The sequence below is a fragment of the Mobula birostris genome, chromosome 15, assembly GCF_030028105.1.
Source record: "Mobula birostris isolate sMobBir1 chromosome 15, sMobBir1.hap1, whole genome shotgun sequence".
Classification (NCBI taxonomy): Eukaryota; Metazoa; Chordata; class Chondrichthyes; order Myliobatiformes; family Myliobatidae; genus Mobula; species Mobula birostris.
In genome coordinates this window covers 43,853,761-43,868,336 of record NC_092384.1, presented here as the reverse complement: position 1 = coordinate 43,868,336, position 14,576 = coordinate 43,853,761, and the positions used below count along the sequence as shown (strand labels likewise).

The 14,576-nt window shown below is 41.0% G+C and overlaps 1 protein-coding gene across 8 annotated transcripts in view; it reads right to left on the bottom strand.

Annotated features, from left to right (window-relative positions):
- znf536 (zinc finger protein 536) overlaps positions 1-14,576 on the bottom strand; it is a 504,062-nt gene that overhangs the window by 102,326 nt on the left and 387,160 nt on the right. Inside the window, exon 7 of one of the 8 annotated variants that reach the window (XM_072279694.1) lies at positions 12,710-12,762. The exons of the other annotated variants lie outside the window; for them this stretch is intronic. Coding sequence (XP_072135795.1) covers positions 12,752-12,762 — 11 coding nt within the window. The 3' untranslated portion in view covers positions 12,710-12,751. Of the gene's footprint in view, positions 1-12,709; positions 12,763-14,576 lie in introns of those variants that run through there. 8 annotated transcript variants of the gene reach the window in all.

The following is a 14,576-nucleotide window of genomic DNA, read 5'->3' as shown; positions in this document are numbered from 1 at the left end:
TATCATTACTGATGTCACTTTTTGCCTGGTCAAATGCAATACTTATAGCCTTATTATCAGATATCACATAAGCCAACAATAACAGAGGAAAATCTAGATTCTACAGAATAAAAACTGTAAATGTTTCAAATCCAACATTAAAAGAAATTACTAGAAATTCACAGCATGTCCGTCAATGAAATTCCTTAAGAAAATTTACACCCAAATTGTAATCCCATCTTTTATCTATGCAGATGATAGTGAATCTGTTAAGCTATTTTTGGATGCTTCTTGATTAAGCATCTAAATAAAAATTCATATAAATGATGTGGTGTTTAGCAAACACTAAGAAGTTTAACCTAAATGAATGAAATGGCTCAAACTAAAGCAATGACATGTAAATATCAAAAAGGTCATGTTGGGAAAAATAAGTAGAACATTTCAAAACCCAAGTGGCCACTGGGACTTCTCCTCCTCTGAACAGACACATCCATCAAGGATGGCAGTGGGGTACCTCCCAGCAAGATGTTTTCTAGAACTTGGCTATTTTTTAGAGAGTTTATCATGGTCTTTAATTCAATTGCAAGTCTAACAGCTCTACATTTTACCTGCTTATTGATAAGAGATATTCTGGCATTTTGCCGACCAATACATAGATACAACTATATATAAGACAGTAACAACTGCACCATTTTTATCATTGTAATAGGGAAATGTCCCCAATGTCAAGTACAGAAGTATATATATTATGTTCATCATGCTTATTTTGAAAGTTACAAATAAATTTTAATTGCTGGTGATAAAGCACAACAAAATGCTTATTTGTTTCTTTTGGACCTTTTGTCCTTTAAACCATTAAGAGCAGAAATTTCATTACACCATAGTAACAGAGCTTGTATATCAGTGACTTCTCTCTGATTAATGCAGACACATGTGCTTTAAATTACACTAATTGCTTTATAGAGCTTGTTAAACAATGAATCTGAATGCCCCATTTATTACTTTGAGGAAGGGGGTATCTTTTCTTGTTGTGCCCTTTGCTAATATATCCTTATAATCTCAGAATAAAAACTTAGAGCATCTGGAAACTTTGGAATTTTTTAATATAAATCATTTGATTTTAAAAGGGATAGCACCATCTAAATTACTTACTTAACTCCAAAGAACAACGACACACGTGATTAAGTGATACAGAAATAATTTCAAAGCATTTGGAAAATAGTGAGAGTTGCAGTGATGCAGCACAAATTAGCTTAACGAAGAAGGGTCTTTAATTCAAGACCATTTAGTCGATTGTCTACTTGTTCAGTACTGCATTTCATTGAACTGGATCATGGTGTATCCTTGGAGCGAGTTATGTTTTTCTCAATGACTAACATACAGCTCTATGTTTATCCAAGACCTTTCCTCAGTAAATTAGACTCAGTTGCCTGCCAGGCATTCGCCATTCTTGTGAAAGGGCTCCACAGTCCCAGGATGTCTGTACTTTTATTTTTCCATTCAGTTTTCTGTGTGCATGTAAATGGAACAGATGTCAACCACTGAAAGCCCAGTTCTTCTCATTTTCTAAGGAGATGCAATATAATTTCTATTTGATATTCTTGTACAACACAGTCAAATATTCACAGCATTCCTTAAAAGTTTGGTTGCTCTGTTCTTGCCAGTGGCTGACACTCAATTCTGAAAACTTCTGGCGTCATAATATAAGAAAGTATTTTAAAATATATTTTGAAAGAAGTAATGCTATGATAGCATTGACAGTTATCATTTAACGAGGTGGCATTTACAGTACACCCCACACTGAGCACTCAGGATGGAATCACCAAAGTGAAGCCCAGGCAGGTGTTTTAATCAGCACTGAGGAACTTGCAAATTCCTGTTTCCCTTGAATATGAGAACTACACCACACACTAGATTTGCAGCTTAAAATAAATTTGATCAAACTTGCATGAAGCGGATTCTAAATCTGACAATGAGGATTACAAAGATGTTGTGTTGTAACAACTGCAGAACACCGATCACATCTTTCAACTTTGCATTGTTTGATCATGAGTGCAATCACCAAATTAGAAGACTTGACACAAATACAGAGGGAAAGGTGGGTGTAAGATGAACGATATAGCCTGTGCCTCAAGTCAGAGGCTCATCAATATATCATCTTATAGTATTGTTGCCATCTTTGCTGGTTTGCCCCAGCAGAGGCATATTTTCACATTTCAGATGGTTTGGATAGGCTCTGAAATCTTGTATTGAACCTAGACTGCAATGCATAAATAAATTTTCTGACAGCTACTCTGCTAATCAACTGACAGAACCTAGTTAAATGATCTAATGCAATGAGAATGAACAATAACATTATGCGGATCAAAGAAAAGTATTAACAGATACTGTGACCAATACAGAGACAAGGAATTCAAAATAGCTCAGGCAAGCTGCAGCAGTTATATTTTCCAAACATAAATTTATTGGGGCAATTAAGACAGGTAAGCTAATGAAGTGCTATCCATTTCAATCTTAATTAAACAGATTCAGCTAAGCACTTTATATAAATCCAGACTTTTTAGTAAGTATGTACTTCATTCATTTGATGGCGAATCATCTAACTTCATTTTGCACATCATTTTATGACTGCTGTGCTTGCATACAGTAAATAGATATTTAATATATCTAAGCACAGTGCATTTAACTGAATGGGATCTTGGAAATGGTCAATTACAATCATTAAAATTGTGCTTGATTTCTGGTCACTTGAAATCGAGTTATGATTAAAGTGATCAGATCAGGATTAATTAGATCATTAATTATTGGAAGCATTAAAGCAGACAATATTGCAAAAAATATTTTTCCAAAAAATTTGGTAAAATACTTGTTTTCTGATTTGCTGATGTGATTCAAATGTTTTCCCTAAGATTGAGGAAACTGTGAGAAATTTAGAATGATAAGAAAATCTGAATTTAATTTCACATTATGGGGTTTGGTGGGCAAATTGTGCACCATCTTAGTGTCAGTGCATATTAAAACAGAATATTGTCAATGCACCCAATTGTTTTATCATTTTTGGTAAATAGTTTTAATGCTGCAGCTCTTACCTGTATGTGACCTCATGTGGGTCTTAAGGTGGCTGGGCTGGGTAAAGGCTTTACCACATTCCTTGCATGGAAACTCATTGTGTTTGCCATGTGTCTTCCCCAAACCTAAGCATGCATATATTGCGAAAAAATGTATAGTTAGCAGCCATAGCAGAAGATGGAGTCATCAATGAAATTAAACAAGACCAGACAGAAAACCCAACAAATTTACTGGTCTTTACATTCTCAATACCAAAGTCTCAAGCTGTTGAGGCAACTTGAATTAGCATCAGAGGTGTATTCCAGTACACCACTGCTGAGCCAATTAGTTCTCTATTTCAATACAATATATGGCTCCCTTTATATTCCTAAAGTTGACTTCAAGCAACCGTTTTCCTGATCTTTAAACCCAAAGGCCTAGAAACTCATTATTGTCATTTTTTCTGTATTAAATAGTAGTTGTATGCTTAACACTATTGAAAAAGCATTAAAAATGGTGATATTTCCTGGTGCCATTTGGGAAAGAGTAGACATTACCGATAATCATGAGTTGAATTTCTTGGAGTTACTGTATAGCTGTGTCCTCCTCAGCCAGCACTAATTGCACACATATAACGCTACCAGCCTTCTCCCAACACTGGAGGTGGCTATTCCTTTCAGCATTGCTGCATGTCAATGATAAGCCCAACAATAATGCTCCCAGTTTTGCAGACAGGGATGCCAAGATTCTTGTGGATTACTTCGACAACAAGATGGGACCCTTATCAGCATGGAAGGCCACACAGTCCCTCCAGGATGACTTGCAAGTGCTGCTGAAAGAATATTGCCTTGGTGGTCTCCAGTTGAGCAACACACTGTCATGGTCCGGATCGGGGTCTCTTTAAATTTACTTTGTTTATGTTACGATCTGGACCATTGACTCCCTGTTTCCCTTTGGTTTCCTGTTTTCCCGTGTCCCTCGGCCTTGGTGATTAGAGGCAATTTACTCTCGGCTGAACCGGTAGATAATAGTCTCCGGATTTCAGCTGTTCGGCGCGAGAGCGTCTGCAAAGTCACCAAGGTACAGCATGCCATTGTCATCTGGCCGGAGCCAGCCTAGTCTCTGCCTGAAGTGAGTGCCGGTAATTCGCCTTTCCTCACCGGAGCAACCCTGTTAAGTTACCTTGCCAAAGCGAGCCTGCAAAGTTTCCTCACCGAGTTGGATCCATCAGTTAACCCGCCAGAGGGATTCAAGAACGCTGTCTACTGTTCCCGGGCCGAGTCGAGAGCTTGCCACTACCTGGAGGCTCCAAGTCAAGTCCTGGCTCCTGGGGTATTCAAGTACGAAGTCAAGTCCCGGCCCTGGCGGCTTCCAAGTTCTGAGTCAAGTCCTGGCCCTAGTGGTCTGTGATTCCTGTCCTACCCCCCTGTCTGAATCCCTTCTCTGCCCCTCTCACCTCTAGCCCTCATCTGCAGCCCTCGCCTGCACTTCGGTCTAGTTCTATTGCCGGAGCTAGATAGGTACTGTCTGGTGTGCTTTTGTGTTGGTCTTGTCTTGTCCTCGCCTCCGTGGGGTAAGTCAGGCTGTCTTGCTGTTGCCCCGTGAGGGTCATGAGTCCCGGCTCTATGTCCTGTACCCAAGGAGGGGTCCCTACTTTGTGTTCTGTGTATGTGTCCATGGTTCCATGTACCTGCTCTCCCGAGACCGAGGCTCTGTTTTTCCATGTTCCTCCTCTCCCTAGCCCATGTCATGTCCATGCCTGGTTCTGTCCCTGGCTCTGAGTCCATACCGTAGCCTCTTCATGTTACTGCTAGTTCTGGGATCCAGTTCCAAGTCCCAGCCTAGTTGTAGTCCTGAGTCCTTGTCCAGTTCGCTATTCCTGCTTCTGTTTTGCTCTCCTGGTATCAAACAATAAACTCAATTTAATTAACCTCACAAGATGTGTCTTGCATTTGGGTCCACCCTTGCTCCCCATGCACCCCCCCTACTGTGACACGCTCCTTGTACTGCTGACCAGGATCACAAAAACACAACTTCATAGGTTGGAAGAGCTTACGCAACTTTAAAATGTCTATACATCTGCGCCTTCAGCATTCAGTTCCACTCACAAGTTGTGAACATCTCTTCCTGCAGTACATTTTACACACAGACTTGCTTTTGCCTGTTTTCTTTTTTCTCTCTTTCTTGTCAGACCATCTTAACCTTTCTCTTCCTGTCCTTCTCTCCATGACTCTTATCGTTGTCCTAAATATCTCATCAGTACTCCACTAATCCTTTGAGTTCTACACACATGCATACATTTTCATGACTATTCTACTCTGTTACTCAAGATGGCCACAATGTCATGTTCACTTAATCACTTCTCTAGGCAAAGATCTCAAAGAACAGGCACCTGGGCTACAGGCTGGAGAGGGACCAAACAGGTGAACTCTTCTGGAGGAGCAAGTGAGTCATTGCAAAAGGCAAGCTCCGGGCTCCAGTGCTTGGCTGACACATGCAAAAAGTGACTGACAAAACTTGTACCCTGGCACCACCTCACTCCCCGGTGTAGAATTTTTCACCCATAGCCTCAGTACCTGTCACCAGGATGTGCATGTCCAAGCAACTGCCAGTAATGGCACCTTCAAAGATCAGCAGTTCATCAAATTGATCCGATAACCAGGTACGACCCATTATCAAACTATACCTAGACGGGTGCACAGCACCACAGAGTCAAATTATATGCATTCCAGAATTCAGCAAGTCTACCAATTGATACTTTCTTCACAATCTAGCACAACATCTTAAGGGGCAGTATCACACACCTGAGCCTTTTCTTAATACATATCTATACTTGGGTAAACACATCTAACACAAATATCATCACTGCCCTGATGTGCCCTGCAAGCATTCCTTTGCAAGTAATATTCAGGAAGAATAACGAAGTATTCAGGACACAGAAGTCTCCTTTATTAGGAAAATCCAAGTTGTGTTTTGGCAGTCCTGGGTTTACAAAACGTAGGCTTTATGGCGAGCTTTTCATTCCGTCACAGTTAACAAATGGTATCAAAATATCCAGAAGTTAATATTTACATAAAAATGTTGGCTAAAGTACACTGCAAGAGCTCTCTTTGCACTTAGGAGGGATTCAGTGTCGAAACGTAATACTGGCAGTGCAGCAGGTTCACTGCTCAATGGACACCAGTCTGATCCTGGCTTCTGGTGTGGAGTTTGCACATTCCCCCTGGGTACTGGAGTCCTCCGGGTGCTTGGGTTTCCCCACACTGGTTGATTGGTTGATTGTCTCACCCCTGGTGTAGGTAGTGGCAGGAGAATTTGAAGAAGTTGATCAGAATGTGTGAGAGAACTGACTATAGGTAAATACGTGAGGAAATGTGACTGTAGGATTCCACAGATAAGATGTGCTGATTGGTAGACCTGATGTCCCAATGTCAAGAAAGTGAAACTTGAGAAGCTTCGCTGCAGCGTCACTTGACTATTTCCTTACGAAGCAGGCTTGCTTCAAAGAGGCAGGGAATTTGCTCTGAGCCACAGGCTGGGCTGTCTGAACTATCTTCAGAGTGGGAGAAGGAAGCATTGGCTGAAACGGTTAAAAAGCGGCCTTTTGCACCAGTGTGTTTGTCTCCCCAGAGAACCTGCTCAGTTCCAGTCCCTCTGAGGGAAGACATCAGTTTAAAGGGCGCACTTCACTGCAAGAGATGCCTGGCTCTAGTGCGCTGCAGCAACTGAAAGATAATTGCCCCCTCCCCCCCACCGACTCTGCAGGAGTTAAGGCCAGTCAGTTATGCTGACTTGGATGCGTTGGATGTTGAGGTTGGATGTGTCTGATAAAAGGGAGGCATTGAGGCAAATGTTTTTTAGTAAATATTGTTAGAATGCTTTGGACTCGGTTAGACCGGCTCCATGTGGTGGGTAGGACCATGGAGGGATTCGTATCCATATTCTCTTGACAGATGGTATAGACCCAGGAGAACCACCCTCCCCTAGCACACTGAAAGTGCTTTCCGTGTGCTAGGGAATGGTAATACCAGGGGACCATGACGGTTGAGAGATCAGGTCACTGCCTCTGCTAACCCGGAACCAGTACCAGGTTGGTTCCCAGGTTCAGTAGCTAACAGCTCTGCAGCACAGTGCATTGTTCTTCTGGAAGCAGCTGGCCATGCTCTGTTAGCCTAAGTGAGGTCGTGGAAGGCATGACAACAGCCATGCATTCTGGACATCAGTCCCTATCCAGGAGACACAGATGGGCAGGTAGCAACTGAAGATATTCACAGTCTCTGGATAGGGTCGTAAAGAAAGCTTTTGGCACATTGGCCTTCATAAATCAATGTATTCAGTACTGGAGATGGGATGTTATGTTGAAGTTGCATAAGACTTTGGTGAGGTCTAGTTTTTGGAGTAGTTTGTGCAGTTTTGTTTATCTCCTACAGAAGAGATGTAAAGAAGGTTGAAAGAGTACAGAAAAAATTTACAAGGATGTTGCCAGGTCTGGAGGACCTGAGTTATATGGAAAGCTTAAACAGGTTAGGGCTTTATTCCTTGTAGTGTAGAAGGTTGAGAGGAGATTTGATAGAGGTACACTATCAGAATTAGGAGGAGTATAGATAGGGTAAATGCACGCAGGCTTTTTTCATTGAGGGTGGTGGGACTTCAACTAGAGGTCATGGGTTAAGGGTGAAAAGTGAAAAGTTTAAGAGGAACATCAGGGGAAGCTTCTTCACTCAGATGGTCATGAGAGTGTGGAACTTTGCCAGTGCAAGTGGTGTATGCAAGCTCAGTTTCAACATTTAAGAGAAGCTTGGATAGGTACATGGATGGCAGGTGTGTAGAGGGATATGGTCCCAGTGCAGGTTGATGGGAGGAATAGTTTAAATGGCTTGGCATACACTAGATGGGCCAAAGGGCCTGTTTCTATGCTGAACTTTTCTATTGCTCTTACCACTCTATTTCATAATCAGGATTTTCCTCTGGGAGATCTCAGTGATTATCCCCAGAAGAGCCACCAAGGCTGTTTCCCCAGACTATCAGCACACCAGCTTCGACCTTGCAGTTTGTGCTGACCATCTTTCCATGGAGCATAGTCACTAAAGTTCTTCAACCAATGTAACTGAAGTGGAACATCTGACCTATATGGACTTCCTGACAGGACATCTGTATCTCTCGGCCAGGGTCGAGCTCCAGCCGCCAGGCTGCTGCAGTCCAATATGGTGAGGTGATAGGGTTTCTACACCACCCTTTGCACCCAAATATTTTGTTCCTTTAAAGTTGTTTCATTTGTGCAGCCTATGCTGAGCGGAGCCACTTAAAGTAACTGATGTAGATTATGCTCATTCTTTTTCTACTTTAGTTTCCTAACCTTCATTAATGAAGAAAGGGCAGTGAAATACTTTGTACAGTTTGTTCAGCTGTCACTTCAAAGCACAAAATAAATGCCTGTGTAAACTGATACAACTCTCACTGTATAATCATGTGCTACATGAGTGGAATGTTGCTTCCCTTAGTGGCACTCGTCCATTACCAGGAAAGCTTTCATGCAATCATCGAAAGGAGGGGAAAGTGAGGCCAGTCTGTGGTACCATGTAATGAGGCCATATGAGGTGATCCAGGCCACCTATTCAACATAGAACAATCAGTGGCACTGTACTATCTATGAACCTCCTTACAATTTAACTATTTCATGTTAGCATTGTTAGAGGGCTCAAGCAGATGGTTCAAATGCCTATAAAAGTGATTTACTGCAGAGATGGGTTTTCCTCATAAATTGTATGCTAATGCAGAGTAAGGTCATCATATGTGTAATCTCAAGGACAGAACATGAAGAAACATAAGGGTGATCTCAGATCGGCAATTTTATTGGCAAAGGTCAAGGATCGTAAAGTTATGCAATGACTTAGCCTTTCTACTTGCTGTCCATCTGCCACTAAAATATCATTGCTGTCTGAAGAAATACAGACGAGCAGCAGTAGATATATCTGTCTGAAGCACATTGTTGCAGAACTCTAAAAGCAAAAAGCTTCATGAGGGAATTATGACCAAAATCTGGTTGTCAAAAGTATGAAGTTAAGTCTGTGTCTGAATGGACTAAGATGCTAAATGTATCATATTATTAGGGATTTGGCTGTAATTCCAAATGAGACCATGAGACCTAATGAGTTTATGCCTTGATCATGCAAAGTGATTACTATTTGCATCTGCTGCTTTAATATTCCTTAGATTCAAGAGGAGACTACTGTGTGTCCTTTTAACCTCATTGAGATGCCTGGTACTTCTTGTTGTTCTGACCCTGACTGTTGTACTTGATTACATTCTTCTTAAGTGGGTCATTTGATGAGCACCTATAAGTCTGGCAAATTGGGAGAATTGATGCAGAAGGTACTCAGCTTCTCAGATTAAATTGAGATACAGCGGGTTTTGGACTTGACAAGTGGAAGAAGATTGTACAATAGGAAACAGCATTCAGATTTTTACAAAGGTGAAGGTGATTGAAAGTAAGTTTTTTGTTTGCTCCATATTTGCTGAATGGTAGAGGACATCCAATCTATGCAGGCTCACAAAGCGGAGCAGACCCAATGGGCTGAATGGCCTAATTCTGCTCTTATGTCTTAAGGTCTTATGGTCTTATATTCTTTTCCACTTTCCCATCATGTCCTCCAAATTTCCCCATTGCACTGGGAGCAGCGTACAGCAGCCAGTTAACCTACCAACACACGTCCTCAGGATGTGGAAGGAAACCAGACCACTGAGATGAAACCCTGGGAGGACATGCAAGCTCCTCACAGACAGCACCAAAGATTCTCAATGAACTCAGGATGCTCGTGTTCTGAGGCTCAAGTGGCTGCAACATTATTTTCAGTGTTCAGAAAGCCATTATTGCAATCGGTGGCTGAGACTGCGAAATGAAACAGGAGCTTTAAAGCTGCTGTTCCTGGAACACAAAGTCTGAATCCATTTTGAGCTGCAACTTTAATGATGAAGTGTGTAGTGATAATTAGCAGAACTACAATGACTGAAGACGGTTCACAACATTCTCAGGTGGCTTAGAGATCATGCAAGGATCTGAATGTGCAGGACAGCCGCAGAACTTATTGGTAGAATGAAAATCTTCCTGTGGATTAGGTGGTGCTGTTTCACAGCGTGTCCAGAAACATGTTCTCTTGGGAGAAGCATGACTGGGGGTATGAATCTTGAAGATCTGCGATGTGTGACTGTTCGTTATCAACTTCTACCTTTTCTTCTGGGGAACAGCAGATAGCATTTCTTCCACTTTTCATTCAACCTTAAAAACATCTGGACAGCAAAGATGTATGCACCAAGATGCTCTTTATTGACTACAACTTGGCATTCAAAGCTAATCAATAAGCTTCAAGCCTTGGCCTCAATACCTCCTTGTGCAATTGGAATCTTGATTTTCTCACCTGCAGACCCCAGTCAGTTCAGATTGGCAAAAACATCTCCGCAATCTCCATCAGCACAAGTGCATCGCAAGGATAAGCCACTTGCTCTACTCCCTTTATACTTATGACTGTGAGGCTAAGCATAGCTCCAATGCTATATTTAAGTTTGCTGATGACCCCACTTCATAGGCTGTATCAAAGGTGGTACTATCTACGAACCTCCTTACAAATTAACTATTTCACGTTAGCATCCTTCGAGGCATATAAGAGTGAAATCGCAAATCTGACTGACTGGTGCCACAGCAACAACCTCTCACTCAATGTCAACAAGACCAAAGAGCAGATTATTGTCTTCAGGAGGAGGAATCTGTAGGTCCATGAGCCAGTCCTGATCAGAGGATTAGAGGTAGAGAGTGTCAGCAACTTTAACTTCCTTGGTGTTATCACTTCAGAAAATCTGCCCCGGGCCCAGCACGCAAGTGCCATTACTAAGAAGCATGTCAGCACCTTTACTTCCTTGGAAGTTTGCGAAGAATTGGCATGACATCTAACACTTTGATAAACTTCTATGATGTGTAGTGGAGAGACTATTGACTGGTTGTATCACAGAGTAGTATGGAAACACCAATGCCCTTGAATGGAAAATCCAACAAAAAGTAGTAGATACATCCCAGTCCATCACGGGTAAAGACCACAGTAAAATAAGGGATTCTGGTGAATGCTAAGAACCTTACCAGACTGATGCAGAATGCAAAGTTATATTTTTTGCAACCTTAAAGTAGTGTCCCTTAAATACCTGATAATAGTGTAACTACAATTAAAGTGTTACTCAGCTGTTTTGTTTTGTGCTTTGAGTGGAATGAGTAGCCACTTCAGCAGGGACTATCTCTTGTTCCCAAAACCCATCTAGCAGTGAAGAGCATCCCTGGAAAGATGAGAGGCAACTGTGATTGCAATGTGCAAGCTGAAAGAGTACCTGGAATTGATCAGTACAGATCCAGAGATCTGTACATGAACATTTATGGGTTATAAATGGTTCTTTTAATTGTCACTAGGATGTAGGTTCATTAACAGCTATACCTGCTCCTGTCAGCCAAAAGAGTAGAATCAATAATCACTATCCAAATAGGGGGAGATGGGTCTGTGATATGTGGTAACTGCAGACAAGAATGATCCTCAAGCTAAAAGGTATAAGTCAGTATGACTTTGACCTCAACCTTGACCCCACACAGAGAATGGTGGTAGATGCAGGTACATCTAGAAACTCTTAGATAGGCACATGGATGATAGAAAACTGCGGGGCTATGTGGGACGGAAGGGTTGGATTGATCTTGAGTAGGTTAAAAGGTTGGCACAACATCATGGGCTGAAGCGACTGTACTGTGCTGTACTGTTCTATGTTCAACTGAGGACAAGCTGCATAAAATTTTACAAGAGCACAGATCTCAGGGTTGAGTAACTCATGGAAGCACGACCTCCATTGTTCATCTGAGAAAATACTTAAGACCATAGCTCCCTGTGAATTATGGACCTTCAATGACTGCTGCAGGCCAACAATTGAGAGGAGTAACAGGTCAATATCAATAACCTTTGTGGGTCCTGCTGGAGGCAGAGTGATTTAATTTACAAGGAAAACCCTACCTTTAGAGCAAGTAATGTGCAGAGAAAGCAGTCAGGCTGTGGAATGGCATATAGCAAACTGGCTATATATGTGAGGTGTTTGAACTCAACACTGTTTATGACTAACCAGTATTACTCAAAGCTGCTTCTTCTGTGACTGAACAGTGACACTCTTTTACTGGTGATTGGGTGTGATGGATATTCACTTCCTGGGCCAGGTGTCTCTTGTTTTTGCCAAGCTTAGCTTTCTAAACATAGTAGCCAACACTTCTGGAAATCAAAGGGCTATTTTGAAGAGGATTATCTTCCAACTAATATTCATTGTTTAACTTCTAGTCATAAATGGGAGCCAGTCTTCAATTTTTAATATAAATGGAAAACAGTAATCAGCTTGAAGTTGAAAAAACCACAGTTGTGCAAACAAGCACTGTTTACAGCACAAGATGCTGACCATGGCACCTGCCTTACTGCTGAAAATGTGCAGTATAAGACAATGGGTTATTTCGTTTGGCTTGTTTCAAACTAGACAACATTGATTAAGATGCTTACTTCAAAGAAGCCTGCAGACCAGATAAAGACAATCACTTAGCACATCAACAGCTGATTTATTAATAAGTTGGAAAGTTCATGTACTCAGGGAAGTTAGTTTCACAGCATTAATTGTGGGTACCTGTGATCTGTATCTCCAAGAAGCTTTGAGACTGTCCCTGTTAACAGGTATCTGAAAGAATATCACATATGTGTGAAGTCACCCAAGTGGCAAAGAAACTGTATAAACATCAACAGCAGTTCTGGCTTATTAGGAATGGGGTAAGGAACATCACAGAGCATGAAAGAAGCAAAGGGTGAACTAGAGTCCATTCCTCTACCTTTCAGTTCTACGACCGACAAGTGGTTCATCTGTGTCGTTAGTTTGTCTCTTAAGTTTCGGAAATTGCACCTGTGTTTTGGAAATCCTTTGTGTTTTAGAAATGGTTTGTAATTTGGAAGTCTTTATTAAGATAGAAATCCTCTGTGAGTTTTAACTGTACTTTGTTGTTTGGATTTAAATGTGTATCACTGAAAATAAATGAACTGTGTTTTAAATGACTTTGTTAGCTGGAAGTATCTTCTCCTTAGTAGGGAGAGGGGACCCACTGCTTGAATATTGGGTATTAGCAGCTAAACTTGCCATGGAGAATAAACAGGGAAGTGAATTAGTCTTTGGAGGTTGGGTAGTTACTGCATTATCGCCCTTTAATGAGGGTGCACATGGCTAATTATATTGGATAGGGCTTAAAGTCTTCGTCTGAGTTTGGAACTTTGTGGTCAGCAAACCAAATCCGATCACATGTGAATGAAAATTTCATTGTTGATGAATTTCAGGCTTTGCTCTGCTTCTAACATATTTAAATGAGTCTGAAACTAAAAAATCACTCCCAGACATGAGCAGAAAATATAGTGATTGATGCTAAGATACCCAAGAATGGGTACAGATTTCATCGCTCCACATGGATGCAAGTTTCAAATTTTCAACATTTTTTCAACACAGTGCAAATGAATCTCCAGGCCTTCATCATCAGCAACTGCAGGAATATAAAATAATAACACATGAGTTTGTGCCTCTGCTCTTTTTCCTGGGACGGTACATTAAAGACTCTTAGTCTGAAAGTATCTCTGCCACAAACCAGTATGGTTAAGGAGTATCTGTATGAAATAGCATTTGATTTCATTAATGACTTTTACTTACAAAATCCTTCGTACCATTACCTAGTCAAACAATCAAGCAAGAATAGATCCAATGCTGCAGGTACCATTCATGGTAAAGAAATTTATGGTGGAGTAATGATCAGAAATAGAGACGTTCAAACCAGGTTCCTTCAGTTCCATTACATGACGTTAGCTTTCAAGATCTACAATGACCATTACATTCAGAATTGGTACAATTAAAGTATATGTTGCTGATGTAACAGAAATCTGAATAAATCAATAAATATAGAGTGGAATTATTGTTTTGCAAGAATTACACAACTCCGCAATGACTGCTCCCCTTCCCTCACCAACAAACACCTCTTCCACTACTGCCACTTACTCTATATCTAAGGCTGATAGGAAGAAACTGAGAGCATCATAACAATTTCAATCCATCCTAACCTGAAGAATTCTGGCACCCAGTTCATTGTTTTTAACCATCCAAGAATGTCAATTGACTCCTTTTGCTGTGACTCTGAAATTAGCATAATGGCTAATGTCATAACTTGGACACAAGTCCTGGAATAGCATCAAGTATTGTGCGATATACAGTACGACAATGCTACGCTGAGAACTGCAATTTAATATCACCAGTCTACAAATTTGTCAACATATTTTAGAAACAAAGTAAGTGTTGTCCTTTTGAAAATTTGCTTAACCTGGAGAACAGAATTTCGTACATATTTTGGTGCTGAAAATTGGGTTTCACCCATTTTAGTGCAGAAAATTGCCACTATCCTTTTCTGTAACTCCAAATCAGACATCAGCAAACATAATTACAAAATTTGGACATCCTTGCTTTAA